The following is a 20,335-nucleotide window of genomic DNA, read 5'->3' as shown; positions in this document are numbered from 1 at the left end:
CTCTGTGTGTGTGTCTCTGTGTGTGTGTCTCTGTGTGTGTGTCTCTGTGTGTGTGTCTCTGTGTGTGTGTCTCTGTGTGTGTGTCTGTGTGTGTCTCTATATGTGTCTCTGTGTGTGTCAGTGTGTCTGTCTCTATGTGTGTCTCAGTGTGTGTGTCTCTGTGTGTGTGTCTCTGTGTGTGTGTCTAAGTGTGTCTGTCTCTGTGTGTGTCTCTGTGTGTGTCTGTGTGTGTGTGTCAGTGTGTGTGTCACAGTGTGTCTCTGTGTGTCTCTGTGTGTGTCTCTGTGTGTGCCAGTGTGTGTGTCTCTGTGTGTGTGTCTCAGTGTGTGTGTCTGTGTGTGTGTGTGTGTCTGTGTGTGTGTGTGTCTGTGTGTGTGTGTCTGTCTGTGTGTGTGTGTGTGTCTGTGTGTGTGTCTAAGTGTGTCTGTCTCTGTGTGTGTCTCAGTGTGTGTGTGTCTGTGTGTGTCTCAGTGTGTGTGTCTCTGTGTGTGTCTCTGTGTGTGTCTGTGTGTCTGTGTGTGTCTCAGTGTGTGTGTGTCTCAGTGTGTGTGTGTCTCAGTGTGTGTCTTTGTGTGTGTGTCTCAGTGTGTGTCTCAGTGTGTGTCTCAGTGTGTGTCTTTGTGTGTGTCTCAGTGTGTGTGTCTCAGTGTGTGTGTCTCTGTGTGTGTGTCTCAGTGTGTGTCTCAGTGTGTGTGTCTCTGTGTGTGTGTCTAAGTGTGTCTGTCTCTGTGTGTGTCTCAGTGTGTGTGTGTCTGTGTGTGTCTCAGTGTGTGTGTCTCTGTGTGTGTCTCTGTGTGTGTCTGTGTGTCTGTGTCTGTCTCAGTGTGTGTGTGTCTCAGTGTGTGTCTTTGTGTGTGTGTCTCAGTGTGTGTCTCAGTGTGTGTGTGTCTTTGTGTGTGTGTCTCTGTGTGTGTGTCTCAGTGTGTGTGTCTCTGTGTGTGTGTGTCTGTGTGTGTGTGTCTGTCTGTGTGTGTGTGTGTCTGTGTGTGTGTGTCTGTCTGTGTGTGTGTGTGTCTAAGTGTGTCTGTGTGTGTGTGTGTCTCAGTGTGTGTGTGTCTAAGTGTGTCTGTCTCTGTGTGTGTCTCAGTGTGTGTGTGTCTGTGTGTGTCTCAGTGTGTGTGTCTCTGTGTCTGTCTCTGTGTGTGTCTCTGTGTGAGTGTCTCTGTGTGTGTGTGTCTAAGTGTGTCTGTGTGTGTGTGTGTCTCAGTGTGTGTGTGTCTAAGTGTGTCTGTCTCTGTGTGTGTCTCAGTGTGTGTGTGTCTGTGTGTGTCTCAGTGTGTGTGTCTCTGTGTGTGTCTGTGTGTCTGTGTGTGTCTCAGTGTGTGTGTGTCTCAGTGTGTGTGTCTCAGTGTGTGTCTTTGTGTGTGTGTCTTTGTGTGTGTGTCTCAGTGTGTGTCTCAGTGTGTGTCTTTGTGTGTGTGTGTCTCAGTGTGTGTGTCTCTGTGTGTGTCTCAGTGTGTGTGTCTCTGTGTGTGTGTCTAAGTGTGTCTGTCTCTGTGTGTGTCTCTGTGTGTGTGTGTCTCAGTGTGTGTCTCTGTGTGTGTCTGTCTGTGTGTGTGTGTCTCTGTGTGTGTGTCTCTGTGTGTGTGTGTATCTGTGTGTGTGTGTCTGTGTGTGTGTCTGTGTCTGTCTCTGTGTGAGTGTCTCTGTGTGTGTGTGTCTGTGTGTGTGTGTCTGTGTGTGTGTCTAAGTGTGTCTGTCTCTGTGTGTGTGTCTAAGTGTGTCTGTGTCTGTGTGTGTCTCAGTGTGTGTGTGTCTCAGTGTGAGTGTGTCTCAGTGTGTGTGTGTCTCAGTGTGTGTGTGTCTCAGTGTGTGTGTGTCTCAGTGTGTGTCTCAGTGTGTGTCTCAGTGTGTGTCTCAGTGTGTGTCTTAGTGTGTGTCTCAGTGTGTGTGTCTCTGTGTGTGTCTCAGTGTGTGTGTCTCTGTGTGTGTGTCTAAGTGTGTCTGTCTCTGTGTGTGTCTCTGTGTGTGTGTCTCTGTGTGTGTCTGTGTGTGTGTCTGTGTGTGTGTGTGTCTCTGTGTGTGTGTCTCTGTGTGTTTGTGTGTATCTGTGTGTATCTGTGTGTGTCTGTGTGTGTCTGTGTGTGTATCTGTGTGTCTGTGTGTGTCTGTGTGTGTGTGTCTGTGTCTGTCTCTGTGTGTGTCTCTGTGTGTGTCTGTGTGTGTGTCTGTGTCTGTCTCTGTGTGTGTCTCTGTGTGTGTCTCAGTGTGTGTCTCAGTATGTGTGTCTGTGTGTGTGTCTCTGTGTGTGTCTCTGTGTGTCTGTGTGTGTGTCTGTGTGTGTCTCTGTGTGTGTCTGTCTCTGTGTGTGTCTCTGTGTGTGTCTGTCTCTGTGTGTGTCTCTGTGTGTGTCTGTCTCTGTGTGTGTCTCTGTGTGTGTCTGTCTCTGTGTGTGTCTCTGTGTGTGTCTGTCTCTGTGTGTGTCTCTGTGTGTGTCTGTCTCTGTGAATGAGGAGGCTTACCGCAGCCTTCGCTCGGAGGTTCGGAGAGCCGTGAGGCGCTGCAAGGATGGGTGGTGGTCGCGGGTTGCTGAGGAGATGGAGTCTGCCTCAGTGGCCCGTGATCACAAATCGCTATTTAACTCCATCAAAAAAGTAACCTGCAGCGCCACACCTATTACCATCATTAGGGGAAAAAACGGTGATCCAATTTCCGACCCCCAGGAACAGGTTCGCAGATTTGCTGAGCATTTCTGTGAGGTCCTGGGGGAGGGAAAATCCCACAGCCAGGAAAACATCGTGGCACAAAGTGAGGATGACCCTGCTGAGGCTGCGGTGCCTCAAATATTGGATGAAGTCACCCCCTGTGAGTGGCTGGCTGAGGTGCCATCTGCTGAGGAAGTATTGAAGGCGATCCGGAGTCTGAGACCAGGAAAGGCAGCGGGCAGAGATGATCTCCCAAGCGAAATGCTGAGGGAGGGTGGCGTTTGTGCACAGACTGCCCTATATGACATCATAACAACAGTCTGGACCACTGGACGGGTTCCGCAGGATTGGAAGGATGCCCTGGTGGTCCCCCTTTTTAAGAAGGGGGACCGCACAGACTGTAACAACTACAGGGGCATCTCACTCCTCAGTGTGCCGGGAAAGGTCCTGGCAAGGATTATTCAGCATCGCCTTGCCAGGCACGCTGAGGAGAGGCTTGCGGAGCCCCAATGCGGTTTCAGGAAAGGGCGGTCCTGCACAGATGCCATATTTTCTGTCCGTCTGCTACAGCAGAGGTGTAGGGAATTCCAACAAGACCTACATCTCTGCTTTATTGACCTGGTCAAGGCCTATGATACCATCAGTAGGCCTGGGCTCTGGGTCGTTCTTCGTGCTTTTGGAGTACCTGACCCTCTGCTCACGATCATTAAGGACCTTCATGATGGTGAGCGGGCCCGGGTAAAACTACGTGGCCGGGAGTCAGAGCCATTCCCTGTACACCTTGGGGTGCGACAGGGATGTCCTCTGGCTCCCACATTATTTAACATCTATTTTGACCACGTAGTTCGTGAAGCCTTCAATAGCTGTACCGGGGGAATCTCCATATGGTACAGATATAATGGGAGGCTAATCGATGCCCGGGTGCGGTCAAGGGATGGCTCCCTATTGCTCAACCACGTTATGTATGCTGATGACTTGGTAATAGCTGCTCAGTCAGAGGAGGAGTTGCAGACGCTGCTGCTGAGACTGGAGCGTGCCACTAAGAGGTGGGGCCTTACCATCAGCCCCACCAAAACTAAGCACCTGCCTGGGTATTTTGTACCATCGGACACTCCACCCCCACAACTCCCAATCGGTGATGGGGCAGTTGTGGAGAGAGTGGAGAGTTTCCCATACCTGGGCAGTGTGCTTATGACTGGCTCCAGTTTAACAGCAGAGGTCTCACTCCGAATCAGTCGAGCGGCAATATCTTTTCATCGGTTGCGTAACGCTGTGTGGAAGCTACCTGGTCTGTCGCTCCGCACTAAGCTTCAGGTCTTCTCGGCCACGGTCATTCCCTCCCTTCTCTACGCTTGCGAAACGTGGACCCCCTTAATGGAACATCTTCGCCGGTTAGAAACATTTAGGCTGACCTGCCTACGATCCATCCTGGGTTTAACCAGACTGGATTGTGTGAGGAGCTCACAAATCCTTGAAAGATCTGGGCAGGGTCCCATCGGTGAGCTCCTCCGGCAGGCAAGGCTGCGATGGCTGGGTCATGTAGCCCGCATGCCCAGCCACCGCATGCCGAAACAGCTTTTGTTTGGCCGGATTGAGGGGGCTAAGCGGGCGCGGCACGGGCTAGAGAAGAGATGGAGTGATGTGGTACAGGAGGACGTGGAGCTGAGTGGACTTGCCGATGACTGGTACCAGCGGTGTCAAGATCGGCCTCTGTGGAGGAGGCTCGTGAAGGATGCTACTGGGCAGTTGGAGGCAGTCGCCCTCCAACAACAACGGAGGGCGGAGGAGCGACGCTCACAACAGCGAGCGGAGCGCCGGGTGGCTAAAGCACAGCAGGTTGGCACAGTAGGGGGCACAGGTGGTGCATCAGCCAGTCATCTCAGTCAGTCGACCCGTGGCACCTGGGTCTGCCCCGTGACCTCCTGCCAGCGGGCGTTCGACACTTCACGTGGCCTCAGGGTGCACATAGCCTGGCACAAGCGTCGTGGTGACGTCACCGCCACTTAGTGGCGAATGGCGGTTGTTGTTGTTGTTGTTGTTGTCTGTCTCTGTGTGTCTCTCTGTGTGTGTGTGTCTCTGTGTGTCTCTGTGTGTGTGTCTCTGTATTCGTATCCCATGTCTCTCTCCCCGTGTCTCACCCCCCGTGTCTCACCCCCTGTGTCTCTCTCCGTGTCTCTCTCCCCGTGTCTCACCCCCGTGTCTCTCTCCCCGTGTCTCTCTCCCCCCTGTCCCCCCGTGTCTCACCCCCCGTGTCTCACCCCACGTGTCTCTCTCCCCCGTGTCTCCCTGTGTCTCACCCCCCGTGTCTCTCTCTCCCCGTGTCTCTCTCCCCGTGTCTCTCTCCCCCGTGTCTCACCCCCCGTGTCTCACCCCCCGTGTCTCTCTCCCCGTGTCTCACCCCCCGTGTCTCACCCCCCCGTGTCCCCCCGTGTCTCTCTCTCCCCGTGTCTCTCTCCCCTTGTCTCTCTCCCCTTGTCTCTCTCCCCCGTGTCTCTCCCCCCGTGTCTCACCCCCCCGTGTCTCTCACCCCCGTGTCTCTCTCTCCCCGTGTCCCCCCGTGTCTCTCTCCCCCGTGTCTCACCCCCCGTGTCTCTCCCACCGTGTCTCACCCCCCGTGTCTCACCCCCCGTGTCTCTCCCCCCGTGTCCCCCCGTGTCTCTCTCCCCTTGTCTCTCTCCCCCGTGTCTCTCTCTCCGTGTCTCACCCCCCGTGTCTCACTCCCCGTGTCCCCCCGTGTCTCTCTCCCCCGTGTCTCCCCGTGTCTCACCCCCCGTGTCTCTCTCTCTGTGTCTCACCCCCCGTGTCTCACCCCCCGTGTCTCACCCCCCGTGTCTCTCCCCCCGTGTCCCCCCGTGTCTCTCTCCCCTTGTCTCTCTCCCCCGTGTCTCTCTCTCCGTGTCTCACCCCCCGTGTCTCACTCCCCGTGTCCCCCCGTGTCTCTCTCCCCCGTGTCTCCCCGTGTCTCACCCCCCGTGTCTCTCTCTCTGTGTCTCACCCCCCGTGTCTCTCTCCCCATGTCTCACCCCCCGTGTCTCACCCCCCCGTGTCTCTCTCCCCTGTGTCTCACCCCCCGTGTCTCACCCCCCCCCGTGTCCCCCCGTGTCTCTCTCCCCCGTGTCTCTCTCCCCCGTGTCTCCCCGTGTCTCACCCCCCGTGTCTCTCTCTCCGTGTCTCACCCCCCGTGTCTCACCCCCCGTGTCCCCCCGTGTCTCTCTCCCCCGTGTCTCCCCGTGTCTCACCCCCCGTGTCTCGCCCCCCGTGTCTCGCCCCCCGTGTCTCTCTCCCCGTGTCTCACCCCCCGTGTCTCCCCATGTCTCTCACCCCGTGTCTCTCTCCCCCCGTGTCTCACCCCCCGTGTCTAACCCCCCGTGTCTCACCCCCCGTGTCTCACCCCCCATGTCTCACCCTCCGTGTCTCTCTCCCCCGTGTCTCTCACCCCGTGTCTCTCTCTCTCTCTCCCCGTGTCTATCTCCCCCGTGTCTCTCCCCCGTGTCTCTCCCCCGTGTCTCTCTCCCCGTGTCTCTCTCACCCCCCCCGTGTCTCTCTCCCCGTGTCTCTCTCCCCGTGTCTCTCTCCCCGTGTCTCTCTCCCCGTGTCTCTCTCCCCGTGTCTCTCTCCCCGTGTCTCACCCCCCGTGTCTCCCCGTGTCTCTCACCCCGTGTCTCTCTCCCCCCGTGTCCCCCCGTGTCTCACCCCCCCATGTCTCACCCCCCCCGTGTCTCACCCCCCCCCCCGTGTCTCTCTCCCCCGTGTCTCACCCCCCGTGTCTCTCCCCGCGTCTCTCCCCCGTGTCTCACCCCCCGTGTCTCACCCCCCCCCCGCGTCTCTCCCCCGTGTCTCACCTCCCGTGTCTCACCCCCCGTGTCTCTCCCCCCGCGTCTCTCACCCCCCCGTGTCTCACCCCCCGTGTCTCGCCCCACGTGTCTCTCTCCCCCGTCTCTCTCTCTCTCTCCCCGTGTCTCTCTCCCCCGTGTCTCTCACCCCATGTCTCTCTCTCTCTCCCCGTGTCTCTCTCCCCATGTCTCTCCCCCGTGTCTCACCCCCCGTGTCTCTCTCCCCCGTGTCTCTCTCCCCCGTGTCTCTCACCCCGTGTCTCTCTCTCTCTCTCTCTCCCTCGTGTCTCTCTCCCCCGTGTCTCTCACCCCGTGTCTCTCTCTCTCTCTCTCTCCCTCGTGTCTCTCTCCCCCGTGTCTCTCACCCCGTGTCTCTCTCTCTCTCTCCCCGTGTCTCTCTCCCCATGTCTCTCCCCCGTGTCTCACCCCCCGTGTCTCTCTCACCACCCCCCCGTGTCTCTCCCCCGTGTCTCACCCCCCCCGTGTCTCACCCCCCGTGTCTCACCCCCCCACAGACAAGGTTCCCTTGCCCGAGAGGGACGTCTCCACCCTCACCATCAACTTTGGGCCCCAGCACCCAGCTGCCCATGGGGTCCTTCGGCTCGTCATGGAGCTGAGCGGGGAGTCTGTCAAGCGGTGTGACCCACACATCGGCCTGCTGCACCGTGGCACCGAGAAGCTCATCGAGTACAAGACCTACCTGCAGGTACCTGTAGAGTACTCAGAGTACTCAGGGTACTCTGTGAGTACTCTGTGAGTACTCTGGGAGTCTGTCAAGCGGTGTGACCCACACATCGGCCTGCTGCACCGTGGCACCGAGAAGCTCATCGAGTACAAGACCTACCTGCAGGTACCTGTAGGTACCTGTAGAGTACTCACAGAGTACTCAGGGTACTCACAGAGTACTCTGTGAGTCTGTCAAGCGGTGTGACCCACACATCGGCCTGCTTCACCGTGGCACCGAGAAGCTCATCGAGTACAAGACCTACCTGCAGGTACCTGTAGGTACCTGTAGAGTACTCAGGGTACTTTGTGAGTACTCTGTGAGTACTCTGGGAGTCTGTCAAGCGGTGTGACCCACACATCGGCCTGCTGCACCGTGGCACCGAGAAGCTCATCGAGTACAAGACCTACCTGCAGGTACCTGCAGGTACCTTCAGAGTACTCAGAGTACTCCCAGAGTACTCACAGAGTACTCCGTGAGTCTGTCAAGCGGTGTGACCCACACATCGGCCTGCTTCACCGTGGCACCGAGAAGCTCATCGAGTACAAGACCTACCTACAGGTACCTACAGGTACCTGCAGGTGCCTTCAGAGTACTCCCAGAGTACTCTGTGAGTCTGTCAAGCGGTGTGACCCACACATCGGCCTGCTTCACCATGGCACCGAGAAGCTCATCGAGTACAAGACCTACCTACAGGTACCTACAGGTACCTGCAGGTGCCTTCAGAGTACTCATAGAGTACTCAGAGTACTCAGGGTACTCACAGAGTACTCTGTGAGTACTCTGGGAGTACTCTAGGAGTCTGTCAAGCGGTGCGACCCACACATTGGCCTGCTACACCGTGGCACCGAGAAGCTCATCGAGTACAAGACCTACCTGCAGGTACCTACAGGTACCTGTAGGTACCTGTAGAGTACTCAGGGTACTCTCTGAGTACTCTGTGAGTACTCTGGGAGTCTGTCAAGCGGTGTGACCCACACATCGGCCTGCTTCACCGTGGCACCGAGAAGCTCATCGAGTACAAGACCTACCTACAGGTTACCTACAGGTACCTACAGGTTACCTACAGGTACCTACAGGTACCTGCAGGGACTCGCAGAGTACTCAGAGTACAGTACCTACCTGCAGACCTACCTACAGGTACCTACCTGCAGGTTCCTGTAGGTAGGTCTTGTACTCTGTGAGTACTCTGAATCCCTCACGCTCTCTCTGTCTCTCTCTCTGTCTCTCTCTGTCTCTCTCTCTCTGTCTCTCTCTGTCTCACTCTGTCTCTCTCACGCTCTCTCTGTCTCTCTCTGTCTCTCTCACGCTCTCTCTGTCTCTCTCTGTCTCTCTCTGTCTCTCTCTGTCTCTCTCTCTCTGTCTCTCTCTGTCTCTCTCACGCTCTCTCTGTCTCTCTCTCTGTCTCTCTCTGTCTCTCTCTCTGTCTCTCTCTCTGTCTCACTCTGTCTCTCTCTCTGTCTCTCTCTCTGTCTCTCTCTGTCTCTCTCACGCTCTCTCTGTCTCTCTCTGTCTCTCTCACGCTCTCTCTGTCTCTCTCTGTCTCTCTCTCTCTGTCTCTCTCTGTCTCTCTCTGTCTCTCTCACGCTCTCTCTGTCTCTCTCACGCTCTCTCTGTCTCTCTCTGTCTCTCTCACGCTCTCTCTGTCTCTCTCTGTCTCTCTCTGTCTCTCTCACGCTCTCTCTCTGTCTCTCTCTGTCTCTCTCTGTCTCTCTCTCTGTCTCTCTCTGTCTCTCTCTGTCTCTCTCTGTCTCTCTCACGCTCTCTCTGTCTCTCTCACGCTCTCTCTGTCTCTCTCTGTCTCTCTCTGTCTCTCTCTGTCTCTCTCTGTCTCTCTCTGTCTCTCTCTGTCTCTCTCTGTCTCTCTCACGCTCTCTCTGTCTCTCTCACGCTCTCTCTGTCTCTCTCTGTCTCTCTCTGTCTCTCTCTGTCTCTCTCTGTCTCTCTCACGCTCTCTCTGTCTCTCTCACGCTCTCTCTGTCTCTCTCTGTCTCTCTCACGCTCTCTCTGTCTCTCTCTGTCTCTCTCTCTGTCTCTCTCTCTCTGTCTCTCTCTGTCTCTCTCTGTCTCTCTCACGCTCTCTCTGTCTCTCTCTCTGTGTCTCTCTGTCTCTCTCTGTCTCTCTCTCACGCTCTCTCACGCTCTCTCTGTCTCTCTCACGCTCTCTCTGTCTCTCTCTGTCTCTCTCACGCTCTCTCTGTCTCTCTCTGTCTCTCTCTCACGCTCTCTCTGTCTCTCTCTGTCTCTCTCACGCTCTCTCTGTCTCTCTGTCTCTCTCTCTGTCTCTCTCTGTGTCTCTGTCTCTCTCTCTGTCTCCCTCTCTGTCTCTCTCTGTCTCTCTCACGCTCTCTCTGTCTCTCGCTCTCTCTGTGTGTCTCTCACTCTGTCTCTCACGCTCTCTCTCTCTCTGTGTCTCTCTCACCCTCTCTCTCACCCTCTCACTCTCTCCCTCTCTCCCTCTCTCATCCTCTCTCTCACCCTCTCACTCTCTCTCACACTCTCTCTCTCTCTGTGTCTCTCTGTCTCTCTCTGTCTCTCTCTGTCTCTCTCTGTCTCTCTCTGTCTCTCTCTCTGTGTCTCTCTGTCTCTCTCTGTCTCTCTCTCTGTGTCTCTCTGTCTCTCTCTGTCTCTCTCTCTGTGTCTCTCTGTCTCTCTCTGTCTCTCTCTCTGTGTCTCTCTGTCTCTCTCTGTCTCTCTCTCTGTGTCTCTCTGTCTCTCTCTGTCTCTCTCTCTGTGTCTCTCTGTCTCTCTCTGTCTCTCTCTCTGTGTCTCTCTGTCTCTCTCTGTCTCTCTCTCTGTGTCTCTCTGTCTCTCTCTGTCTCTCTCTCTCTCTCACCCTCTCACTCTCTCCCTCTCTCCCTCTCTCATCCTCTCTCTCACCCTCTCACTCTCTCTCACACTCTCTCTCTCTGTCTCTCTCTCTGTGTCTCTCTGTCTCTCTCTGTGTCTCTCTGTCTCTCTCTGTCTCTGTCTCTCTCTGTCTCTCTCTGTCTCTCTCTCTCTCTCTCACCCTCTCTCTCTCTGTCTCTCTCTCTCACCCTCTCACCCTCACCCTCTCTCTCTCACTCTCTCTCTCACCCTCTCTCTCTCTGTGTCTCTCTCTCACCCTCTCACCCTCACCCTCTCTCACTCTCTCTCTCACCCTCTCTCTCTCTGTGTCTCTCTCTCACCCTCTCACCCTCTCTCACTCTCTCTCACTCTCTATCTCTCACCCTCTCTCTCTCTGTGTCTCTCTCTCACCCTCTCACCCTCACCCTCTCTCACTCTCTCTCTCACCCTCTCTCTCACCCTCTCTCACACTCCCCCTCTCCCCCTCTCTCCCACTCTCTCACTCTCTCCCTGTGTCTCTCTCTCACTCTCTCTGTGTCTCTCTCTCACTCTCTCTCTGTGACTCTCTCACTCTCTCACCCTCTCTCTCTGTGTCTCTCTCTCTCCCCCTCTCTCCCCCTCTCTCCCAGGCCCTGCCATACTTTGACCGCCTGGACTACGTCTCCATGATGTGCAATGAACAGTGCTACTCGCTGGCCGTCGAGAAGCTGCTGAACATCCGCCCACCTCCTCGTGCTCAGTGGATACGCGGTGAGTGGCGGTGGTGGTGGTGGGGGGAAGTGTGGCGGTGGTGGTGGTGGTGGTGGGGGGAAGTGTGGCAGTGGTGGTGGCGGTGGTGGTGGTGGTGGTGGGAAGTGTGGCAGTGGTGGTGGCGGTGGTGGGGGGAAGTGTGGCAGTGGTGGTGGTGGTGGGGGGGGGAAGTGTGGCGGTGGTGGTGGTGGTGGTGGGGGGGGGGAAGTGTGGCGGTGGTGGTGGTGGTGGTGGGGGGAAGTGTGGGTGGGGTGGTGGTGGTGGTGGGGGGAAGTGTGGCGGTGGTGGTGGTGGTGGCGGTGGGGGGAAGTCTGGTGGTGGCGGCGGTGGTGGTGGTGGTGGGGGGAAGTGTGGCAGTGGTGGTGGTGGGGGGAAGTGTGGCGGTGGCGGTGGTGGTGGTGGGGGGAAGTGTGGCGGTGGTGGTGGTGGTGGGGGGGGGAAGTGTGGCAGTGGTGGTGGCGGTGGTGGTGGTGGGGGGAAGTGTGGCGGTGGTGGTGGTGGTTGGGGGGGGAAGTGTGGGTGGGGTGGTGGCGGTGGTGGTGGTGGGGGGAAGTGTGGCGGTGGTGGTGGTGGTGGTGGGGGGAAGTGTGGCAGTGGTGGTGGTGGTGGGGGGAAGTCTGGCAGTGGTGGTGGTGGTGGTGGGGGGAAGTCTGGTGGTGGCGGTGGTGGTGGTGGGGGGGGGAAGTCTGGCGGTGGTGGTGGTGGTGGGGGGAAGTGTGGGTGGGGTGGGGGGAGCGGCGGTAGAAGGCCTCAGCAGCCTGTAGCACCCAGCACCCAGCACCCAGCACCCAGCACCTAGCACCCAGCACCCAGCACCCAGAACCTAGCACCCAGCACCTAGCACCCAGCACCTAGCACCTAGCACCCAGCACCCAGCACCCAGCACCCAGCACCTAGCACCCAGCACCTAGCACCCAACACCCAGCACCTAGCACCTAGCACCCAGCACCCAGCACCCAGCACCCAGCACCCAGCACCTAGCACCTAGCACCTAGCACCCAGCACCTAGCACCTAGCGCCTAGCACCTAGCACCCAGCACCTAGCACCTAGCACCCAGCACCCAGCACCCAGCACCCAGCACCTAGCACCCAGCACCTAGCACCTAGCACCTAGCACCCAGCACCTAGCACCTAGCGCCTAGCACCTAGCACCCAGCACCTAGCACCTAGCACCCAGCACCCAGCACCCAGCACCCAGCACCTAGCACCCAGCACCTAGCACCCAACACCCAGCACCTAGCACCTAGCACCCAGCACCCAGCACCCAGCACCTAGCACCCAGCACCTAGCACCTAGCACCTAGCACCCAGCACCTAGCACCCAGCACCCAGCACCCAGCACCCAGCACCTAGCACCCAGCACCTAGCACCCAGCACCCAGCACCCAGCACCTAGCACCTAGCACCTAGCACCCAGCACCCAGCACCTAGCACCCAGCACCCAGCACCTAGCACCTAGCACCCAGCACCTAGCACCCAGCACCCAGCACCTAGCACCTAGCACCTAGCACCCAGCACCCAGCACCTAGCACCTAGCACCCAGCACCCAGCACCTAGCACCTAGCACCTAGCACCCAGCACCCAGCACCCAGCACCTAGCACCTAGCACCTAGCACCCAGCACCCAGCACCCAGCACCCAGCACCTAGCACCCAGCACCCAGCACCCAGCACCCAGCACCCAGCACCTAGCACCCAGCACCCAGCACCCAGCACCCAGCACCCAGCACCTAGCACCTAGCACCCAGCACCCAGCACCCAGCACCTAGCACCTAGCACCTAGCACCCAGCACCCAGCACCTAGCACCCAGCACCCAGCACCCAGCACCCAGCACCCAGCACCCAGCACCTAGCACCCAGCACCCAGCACCCAGCACCCAGCACCCAGCACCCAGCACCCAGCACCCAGCACCTAGCACCCAGCACCCAGCACCCAGCACCCAGCACCCAGCACCCAGCACCCAGCACCCAGCACCCAGCACCCAGCACCCAGCACCCAGCACCCAGCACCCAGCACCCAGCACCCAGCACCCAGCACCCAGCACCCAGCACCCAGCACCCAGCACCCAGCACCCAGCACCCAGCACCCAGCACCCAGCACCCAGCACCCAGCACCCAGCACCCAGCACCCAGCACCCAGCACCCAGCACCCAGCACCCAGCACCCAGCACCCAGCACCCAGCACCCAGCACCCAGCACCCAGCACCCAGCACCCAGCACCCAGCACCCAGCACCCAGCACCCAGCACCCAGCACCCAGCACCCAGCACCCAGCACCCAGCACCCAGCACCCAGCACCCAGCACCCAGCACCCAGCACCCAGCACCCAGCACCCAGCACCCAGCACCCAGCACCCAGCACCCAGCACCCAGCACCCAGCACCCAGCACCCAGCACCCAGCACCCAGCACCCAGCACCCAGCACCCAGCACCCAGCACCCAGCACCCAGCACCCAGCACCCAGCACCCAGCACCCAGCACCCAGCACCCAGCACCCAGCACCCAGCACCCAGCACCCAGCACCCAGCACCCAGCACCCAGCACCCAGCACCCAGCACCCAGCACCCAGCACCCAGCACCCAGCACCCAGCACCCAGCACCCAGCACCCAGCACCCAGCACCCAGCACCCAGCACCCAGCACCCAGCACCTAGCACCTAGCACCTAGCACCTAGCACCTAGCACCTAGCACCTAGCACCTAGCACCTAGCACCTAGCACCTAGCACCTAGCACCTAGCACCTAGCACCTAGCACCTAGCACCTAGCACCTAGCACCTAGCACCCAGCACCCAGCACCCAGCACCCAGCACCCAGCACCCAGCACCCAGCACCCAGCACCCAGCACCCAGCACCCAGCACCCAGCACCCAGCACCCAGCACCCAGCACCCAGCACCCAGCACCCAGCACCCAGCACCCAGCACCCAGCACCCAGCACCCAGCACCCAGCACCCAGCACCCAGCACCCAGCACCCAGCACCCAGCACCCAGCACCCAGCACCCAGCACCCAGCACCCAGCACCCAGCACCCAGCACCCAGCACCCAGCACCCAGCACCCAGCACCCAGCACCCAGCACCCAGCACCCAGCACCCAGCACCCAGCACCCAGCACCCAGCACCCAGCACCCAGCACCCAGCACCCAGCACCCAGCACCCAGCACCCAGCACCCAGCACCCAGCACCCAGCACCCAGCACCCAGCACCCAGCACCCAGCACCCAGCACCCAGCACCCAGCACCCAGCACCCAGCACCCAGCACCCAGCACCCAGCACCCAGCACCCAGCACCCAGCACCCAGCACCCAGCACCCAGCACCCAGCACCCAGCACCCAGCACCCAGCACCCAGCACCCAGCACTTAGCACGTAGCACCCAGCACGTAGCACCCAGCACCTAGCACCCAGCACCTAGCACCTAGCACCCAGCACCTAGCACCCAGCACCTAGCACCCAGCACCTAGCACCCAGCACCTAGCACCCAGCACCTAGCACCTAGCACCCAGCACCTAGCACCCAGCACCCAGCACCTAGCACCCAGCACCTAGCACCCAGCACCCAGCACCTAGCACCCAGCACCTAGCACCTAGCACCCAGCACCCAGCACCTAGTACCCAGCACCCAGCACCCAGCACCTAGCACCTAGCACCCAGCACCCTGCACCTAGCACCCAGCACCCTGCACCTAGCACCCAGCGTGTAACACCCAGCACCTAGCACCCAGCACCTAGCACCCAGCACCTAGCACCTAGCACCCAGCACCCTGCACCTAGCACCCAGCACCTAGCACCTAGCACCCAGCGTGTAACACCCAGCACCTAGCACCTAGCACTTAGCACGTAGCACCCAGCACGTAGCACCCAGCACCTAGCACCCAGCACCTAGCACCTAGCACCCAGCACCTAGCACCCAGCACCTAGCACCCAGCACCTAGCACCTAGCACCCAGCACCTAGCACCCAGCACCCAGCACCTAGCACCCAGCACCTAGCACCTAGCACCCAGCACCCAGCACCTAGTACCCAGCACCCAGCACCCAGCACCTAGCACCTAGCACCCAGCACCCTGCACCTAGCACCCAGCACCCTGCACCTAGCACCCAGCGTGTAACACCCAGCACCTAGCACCCAGCACCTAGCACCTAGCACCCAGCACCTAGCACCCAGCACCCAGCACCCAGCACCCTGCACCTAGCACCCAGCACCCTGCACCTAGCACCCAGCGTGTAACACCCAGCACCTAGCACCCAGCACCTAGCACCTAGCACCCAGCACCCTGCACCTAGCACCCAGCACCCTGCACCTAGCACCCAGCACCTAGCACCTAGCACCCAGCGTGTAACACCCAGCACCTAGCACCCAGCACCCAGCACCTAGCACCTAGCACTTAGCACGTAGCACCCAGCACGTAGCACCCAGCACCTAGCACCCAGCACCTAGCACCTAGCACCCAGCACCTAGCACCCAGCACCTAGCACCCAGCACCTAGCACCTAGCACCCAGCACCTAGCACCCAGCACCCAGCACCTAGCACCCAGCACCTAGCACCTAGCACCCAGCACCCAGCACCTAGTACCCAGCACCCAGCACCCAGCACCTAGCACCTAGCACCCAGCACCCTGCACCTAGCACCCAGCACCCTGCACCTAGCACCCAGCGTGTAACACCCAGCACCTAGCACCCAGCACCTAGCACCTAGCACCCAGCACCCTGCACCTAGCACCCAGCACCCTGCACCTAGCACCCAGCACCTAGCACCTAGCACCCAGCGTGTAACACCCAGCACCTAGCACCCAGCACCCAGCACCTAGCACCTAGCACTTAGCACGTAGCACCCAGCACGTAGCACCCAGCACCTAGCACCCAGCACCTAGCACCTAGCACCCAGCACCTAGCACCCAGCACCTAGCACCCAGCACCTAGCACCTAGCACCCAGCACCTAGCACCCAGCACCCAGCACCCAGCACCCAGCACCCAGCACCCAGCACCCAGCACCCAGCACCCAGCACCCAGCACCCAGCACCCAGCACCCAGCACCCAGCACCCAGCACCCAGCACCCAGCACCCAGCACCCAGCACCCAGCACCCAGCACCCAGCACCCAGCACCCAGCACCCAGCACCCAGCACCCAGCACCCAGCACCCAGCACCCAGCACCCTGCACCTAGCACCTAGCACCCAGCACCCAGCACCCAGCACCCAGCACCTAGCACCCAGCACCCAGCACCCAGCACCCAGCACCCAGCACCCAGCACCCAGCACCTAGCACCTAGCACCCAGCACCCAGCACCCAGCACCCAGCACCCAGCACCCAGCACCCAGCACCTAGCACCCAGCACCCAGCACCCAGCACCCAGCACCTAGCACCTAGCACCTAGCACCTAGCACCCAGCACCCAGCACCTAGCACCCAGCACCCAGCACCTAGCACCCAGCACCTAGCACCCAGCACCCAGCACCCAGCACCCAGCACCTAGCACCCAGCACCTAGCACCCAGCACCCAGCACCTAGCACTTAGCACGTAGCACCCAGCACGTAGCACCCAGCACCTAGCACCCAGCACCTAGCACCTAGCACCCAGCACCTAGCACCCAGCACCTAGCACCCAGCACCTAGCACCTAGCACCCAGCACCTAGCACCCAGCACCCAGCACCTAGCACCCAGCACCTAGCACCTAGCACCCAGCACCCAGCACCTAGTACCCAGCACCCAGCACCCAGCACCTAGCACCTAGCACCCAGCACCCTGCACCTAGCACCCAGCACCCTGCACCTAGCACCCAGCGTGTAACACCCAGCACCTAGCACCCAGCACCTAGCACCCAGCACCTAGCACCTAGCACCCAGCACCCTGCACCTAGCACCCAGCACCCTGCACCTAGCACCCAGCACCTAGCACCTAGCACCCAGCGTGTAACACCCAGCACCTAGCACCCAGCACCCAGCACCTAGCACCTAGCACTTAGCACGTAGCACCCAGCACGTAGCACCCAGCACCTAGCACCCAGCACCTAGCACCTAGCACCCAGCACCTAGCACCCAGCACCTAGCACCCAGCACCTAGCACCTAGCACCCAGCACCTAGCACCCAGCACCCAGCACCTAGCACCCAGCACCTAGCACCTAGCACCCAGCACCCAGCACCTAGTACCCAGCACCCAGCACCCAGCACCTAGCACCTAGCACCCAGCACCCTGCACCTAGCACCCAGCACCCTGCACCTAGCACCCAGCGTGTAACACCCAGCACCTAGCACCCAGCACCTAGCACCTAGCACCCAGCACCTAGCACCCAGCACCCAGCACCCAGCACCCTGCACCTAGCACCCAGCACCCTGCACCTAGCACCCAGCGTGTAACACCCAGCACCTAGCACCCAGCACCTAGCACCTAGCACCCAGCACCCTGCACCTAGCACCCAGCACCCTGCACCTAGCACCCAGCACCTAGCACCTAGCACCCAGCGTGTAACACCCAGCACCTAGCACCCAGCACCCAGCACCCAGCACCCAGCACCCAGCACCCAGCACCCAGCACCCAGCACCCAGCACCCAGCACCCAGCACCCAGCACCCAGCACCCAGCACCCAGCACCCAGCACCCAGCACCCAGCACCCAGCACCCAGCACCCAGCACCCAGCACCCAGCACCCAGCACCCAGCACCCAGCACCCAGCACCCAGCACCCAGCACCCAGCACCCAGCACCCAGCACCCAGCACCCAGCACCCAGCACCCAGCACCCAGCACCCAGCACCCAGCACCCAGCACCCAGCACCCAGCACCCAGCACCCAGCACCCAGCACCCAGCACCCAGCACCCAGCACCCAGCACCCAGCACCCAGCACCCAGCACCCAGCACCCAGCACCCAGCACCCAGCACCCAGCACCCAGCACCCAGCACCCAGCACCCAGCACCCAGCACCCAGCACTTAGCACGTAGCACCCAGCACGTAGCACCCAGCACCTAGCACCCAGCATCTAGCACCTAGCACCCAGCACCTAGCACCCAGCACCTAGCACCCAGCACCTAGCACCCAGCACCTAGCACCTAGCACCCAGCACCTAGCACCCAGCACCCAGCACCTAGCACCCAGCACCTAGCACCTAGCACCCAGCACCCAGCACCTAGTACCCAGCACCCAGCACCCAGCACCTAGCACCTAGCACCCAGCACCCTGCACCTAGCACCCAGCACCCTGCACCTAGCACCCAGCGTGTAACACCCAGCACCTAGCACCCAGCACCTAGCACCCAGCACCTAGCACCTAGCACCCAGCACCCTGCACCTAGCACCCAGCACCTAGCACCTAGCACCCAGCGTGTAACACCCAGCACCTAGCACCTAGCACTTAGCACGTAGCACCCAGCACGTAGCACCCAGCACCTAGCACCCAGCACCTAGCACCTAGCACCCAGCACCTAGCACCCAGCACCTAGCACCCAGCACCTAGCACCTAGCACCCAGCACCTAGCACCCAGCACCCAGCACCTAGCACCCAGCACCTAGCACCTAGCACCCAGCACCCAGCACCTAGTACCCAGCACCCAGCACCCAGCACCTAGCACCTAGCACCCAGCACCCTGCACCTAGCACCCAGCACCCTGCACCTAGCACCCAGCGTGTAACACCCAGCACCTAGCACCCAGCACCTAGCACCTAGCACCCAGCACCTAGCACCCAGCACCCAGCACCCAGCACCCTGCACCTAGCACCCAGCACCCTGCACCTAGCACCCAGCGTGTAACACCCAGCACCTAGCACCCAGCACCTAGCACCTAGCACCCAGCACCCTGCACCTAGCACCCAGCACCCTGCACCTAGCACCCAGCACCTAGCACCTAGCACCCAGCGTGTAACACCCAGCACCTAGCACCCAGCACCCAGCACCTAGCACCTAGCACTTAGCACGTAGCACCCAGCACGTAGCACCCAGCACCTAGCACCCAGCACCTAGCACCTAGCACCCAGCACCTAGCACCCAGCACCTAGCACCCAGCACCTAGCACCTAGCACCCAGCACCTAGCACCCAGCACCCAGCACCTAGCACCCAGCACCTAGCACCTAGCACCCAGCACCCAGCACCTAGTACCCAGCACCCAGCACCCAGCACCTAGCACCTAGCACCCAGCACCCTGCACCTAGCACCCAGCACCCTGCACCTAGCACCCAGCGTGTAACACCCAGCACCTAGCACCCAGCACCTAGCACCTAGCACCCAGCACCCTGCACCTAGCACCCAGCACCCTGCACCTAGCACCCAGCACCTAGCACCTAGCACCCAGCGTGTAACACCCAGCACCTAGCACCCAGCACCCAGCACCTAGCACCTAGCACTTAGCACGTAGCACCCAGCACGTAGCACCCAGCACCTAGCACCCAGCACCTAGCACCTAGCACCCAGCACCTAGCACCCAGCACCTAGCACCCAGCACCTAGCACCTAGCACCCAGCACCTAGCACCCAGCACCCAGCACCCAGCACCCAGCACCCAGCACCCAGCACCCAGCACCCAGCACCCAGCACCCAGCACCCAGCACCCAGCACCCAGCACCCAGCACCCAGCACCCAGCACCCAGCACCCAGCACCCAGCACCCAGCACCCAGCACCCAGCACCCAGCACCCAGCACCCAGCACCCAGCACCCAGCACCCAGCACCCAGCACCCAGCACCCAGCACCCAGCACCCAGCACCCAGCACCCAGCACCCAGCACCCAGCACCCAGCACCCTGCACCCTGCACCTAGCACCTAGCACCCAGCACCCAGCACCCAGCACCCAGCACCCAGCACCCAGCACCCAGCACCCAGCACCCAGCACCCAGCACCCAGCACCCAGCACCTAGCACCTAGCACCCAGCACCCAGCACCCAGCACCCAGCACCCAGCACCTAGCACCCAGCACCTAGCACCCAGCACCCAGCACCCAGCACCCAGCACCCAGCACCTAGCACCTAGCACCTAGCACCCAGCACCCAGCACCTAGCACCCAGCACCCAGCACCTAGCACCCAGCACCTAGCACCCAGCACCCAGCACCCAGCACCTAGCACCCAGCACCTAGCACCCAGCACCCAGCACCTAGCACTTAGCACGTAGCACCCAGCACGTAGCACCCAGCACCTAGCACCCAGCACCTAGCACCTAGCACCCAGCACCTAGCACCCAGCACCTAGCACCCAGCACCTAGCACCTAGCACCCAGCACCTAGCACCCAGCACCCAGCACCTAGCACCCAGCACCTAGCACCTAGCACCCAGCACCCAGCACCTAGTACCCAGCACCCAGCACCCAGCACCTAGCACCTAGCACCCAGCACCCTGCACCTAGCACCCAGCACCCTGCACCTAGCACCCAGCGTGTAACACCCAGCACCTAGCACCCAGCACCTAGCACCCAGCACCTAGCACCTAGCACCCAGCACCCTGCACCTAGCACCCAGCACCCTGCACCTAGCACCCAGCACCTAGCACCTAGCACCCAGCGTGTAACACCCAGCACCTAGCACCCAGCACCCAGCACCTAGCACCTAGCACTTAGCACGTAGCACCCAGCACGTAGCACCCAGCACCT

General features: G+C 60.7%; 1 protein-coding gene across 1 annotated transcript in view; it reads left to right on the top strand.

Moving 5' to 3' along the window:
* Positions 1-20,335, top strand: part of NDUFS2 (NADH:ubiquinone oxidoreductase core subunit S2) — an 83,046-nt gene that overhangs the window by 12,314 nt on the left and 50,397 nt on the right. The window contains exons 3-4 of the mRNA XM_032981408.2: positions 6,994-7,184; positions 10,661-10,781. Of these exons, the coding sequence (XP_032837299.1) occupies positions 6,994-7,184; positions 10,661-10,781 (312 nt within the window). The remainder of the gene's footprint in view (positions 1-6,993; positions 7,185-10,660; positions 10,782-20,335) is intronic.

The sequence above is a fragment of the Petromyzon marinus genome (assembly GCF_048934315.1).
Source record: "Petromyzon marinus isolate PM22_M1 ecotype Great Lakes invasive population chromosome 80 unlocalized genomic scaffold, UKy_Petmar_22M1.pri1.0 chr80_unloc.1, whole genome shotgun sequence".
In the NCBI taxonomy this organism is placed as follows: domain Eukaryota; kingdom Metazoa; phylum Chordata; class Hyperoartia; order Petromyzontiformes; family Petromyzontidae; genus Petromyzon; species Petromyzon marinus.
Note: the sequence above shows the minus strand (reverse complement) of the source record. Positions and strands in the feature narration are given on the sequence as shown.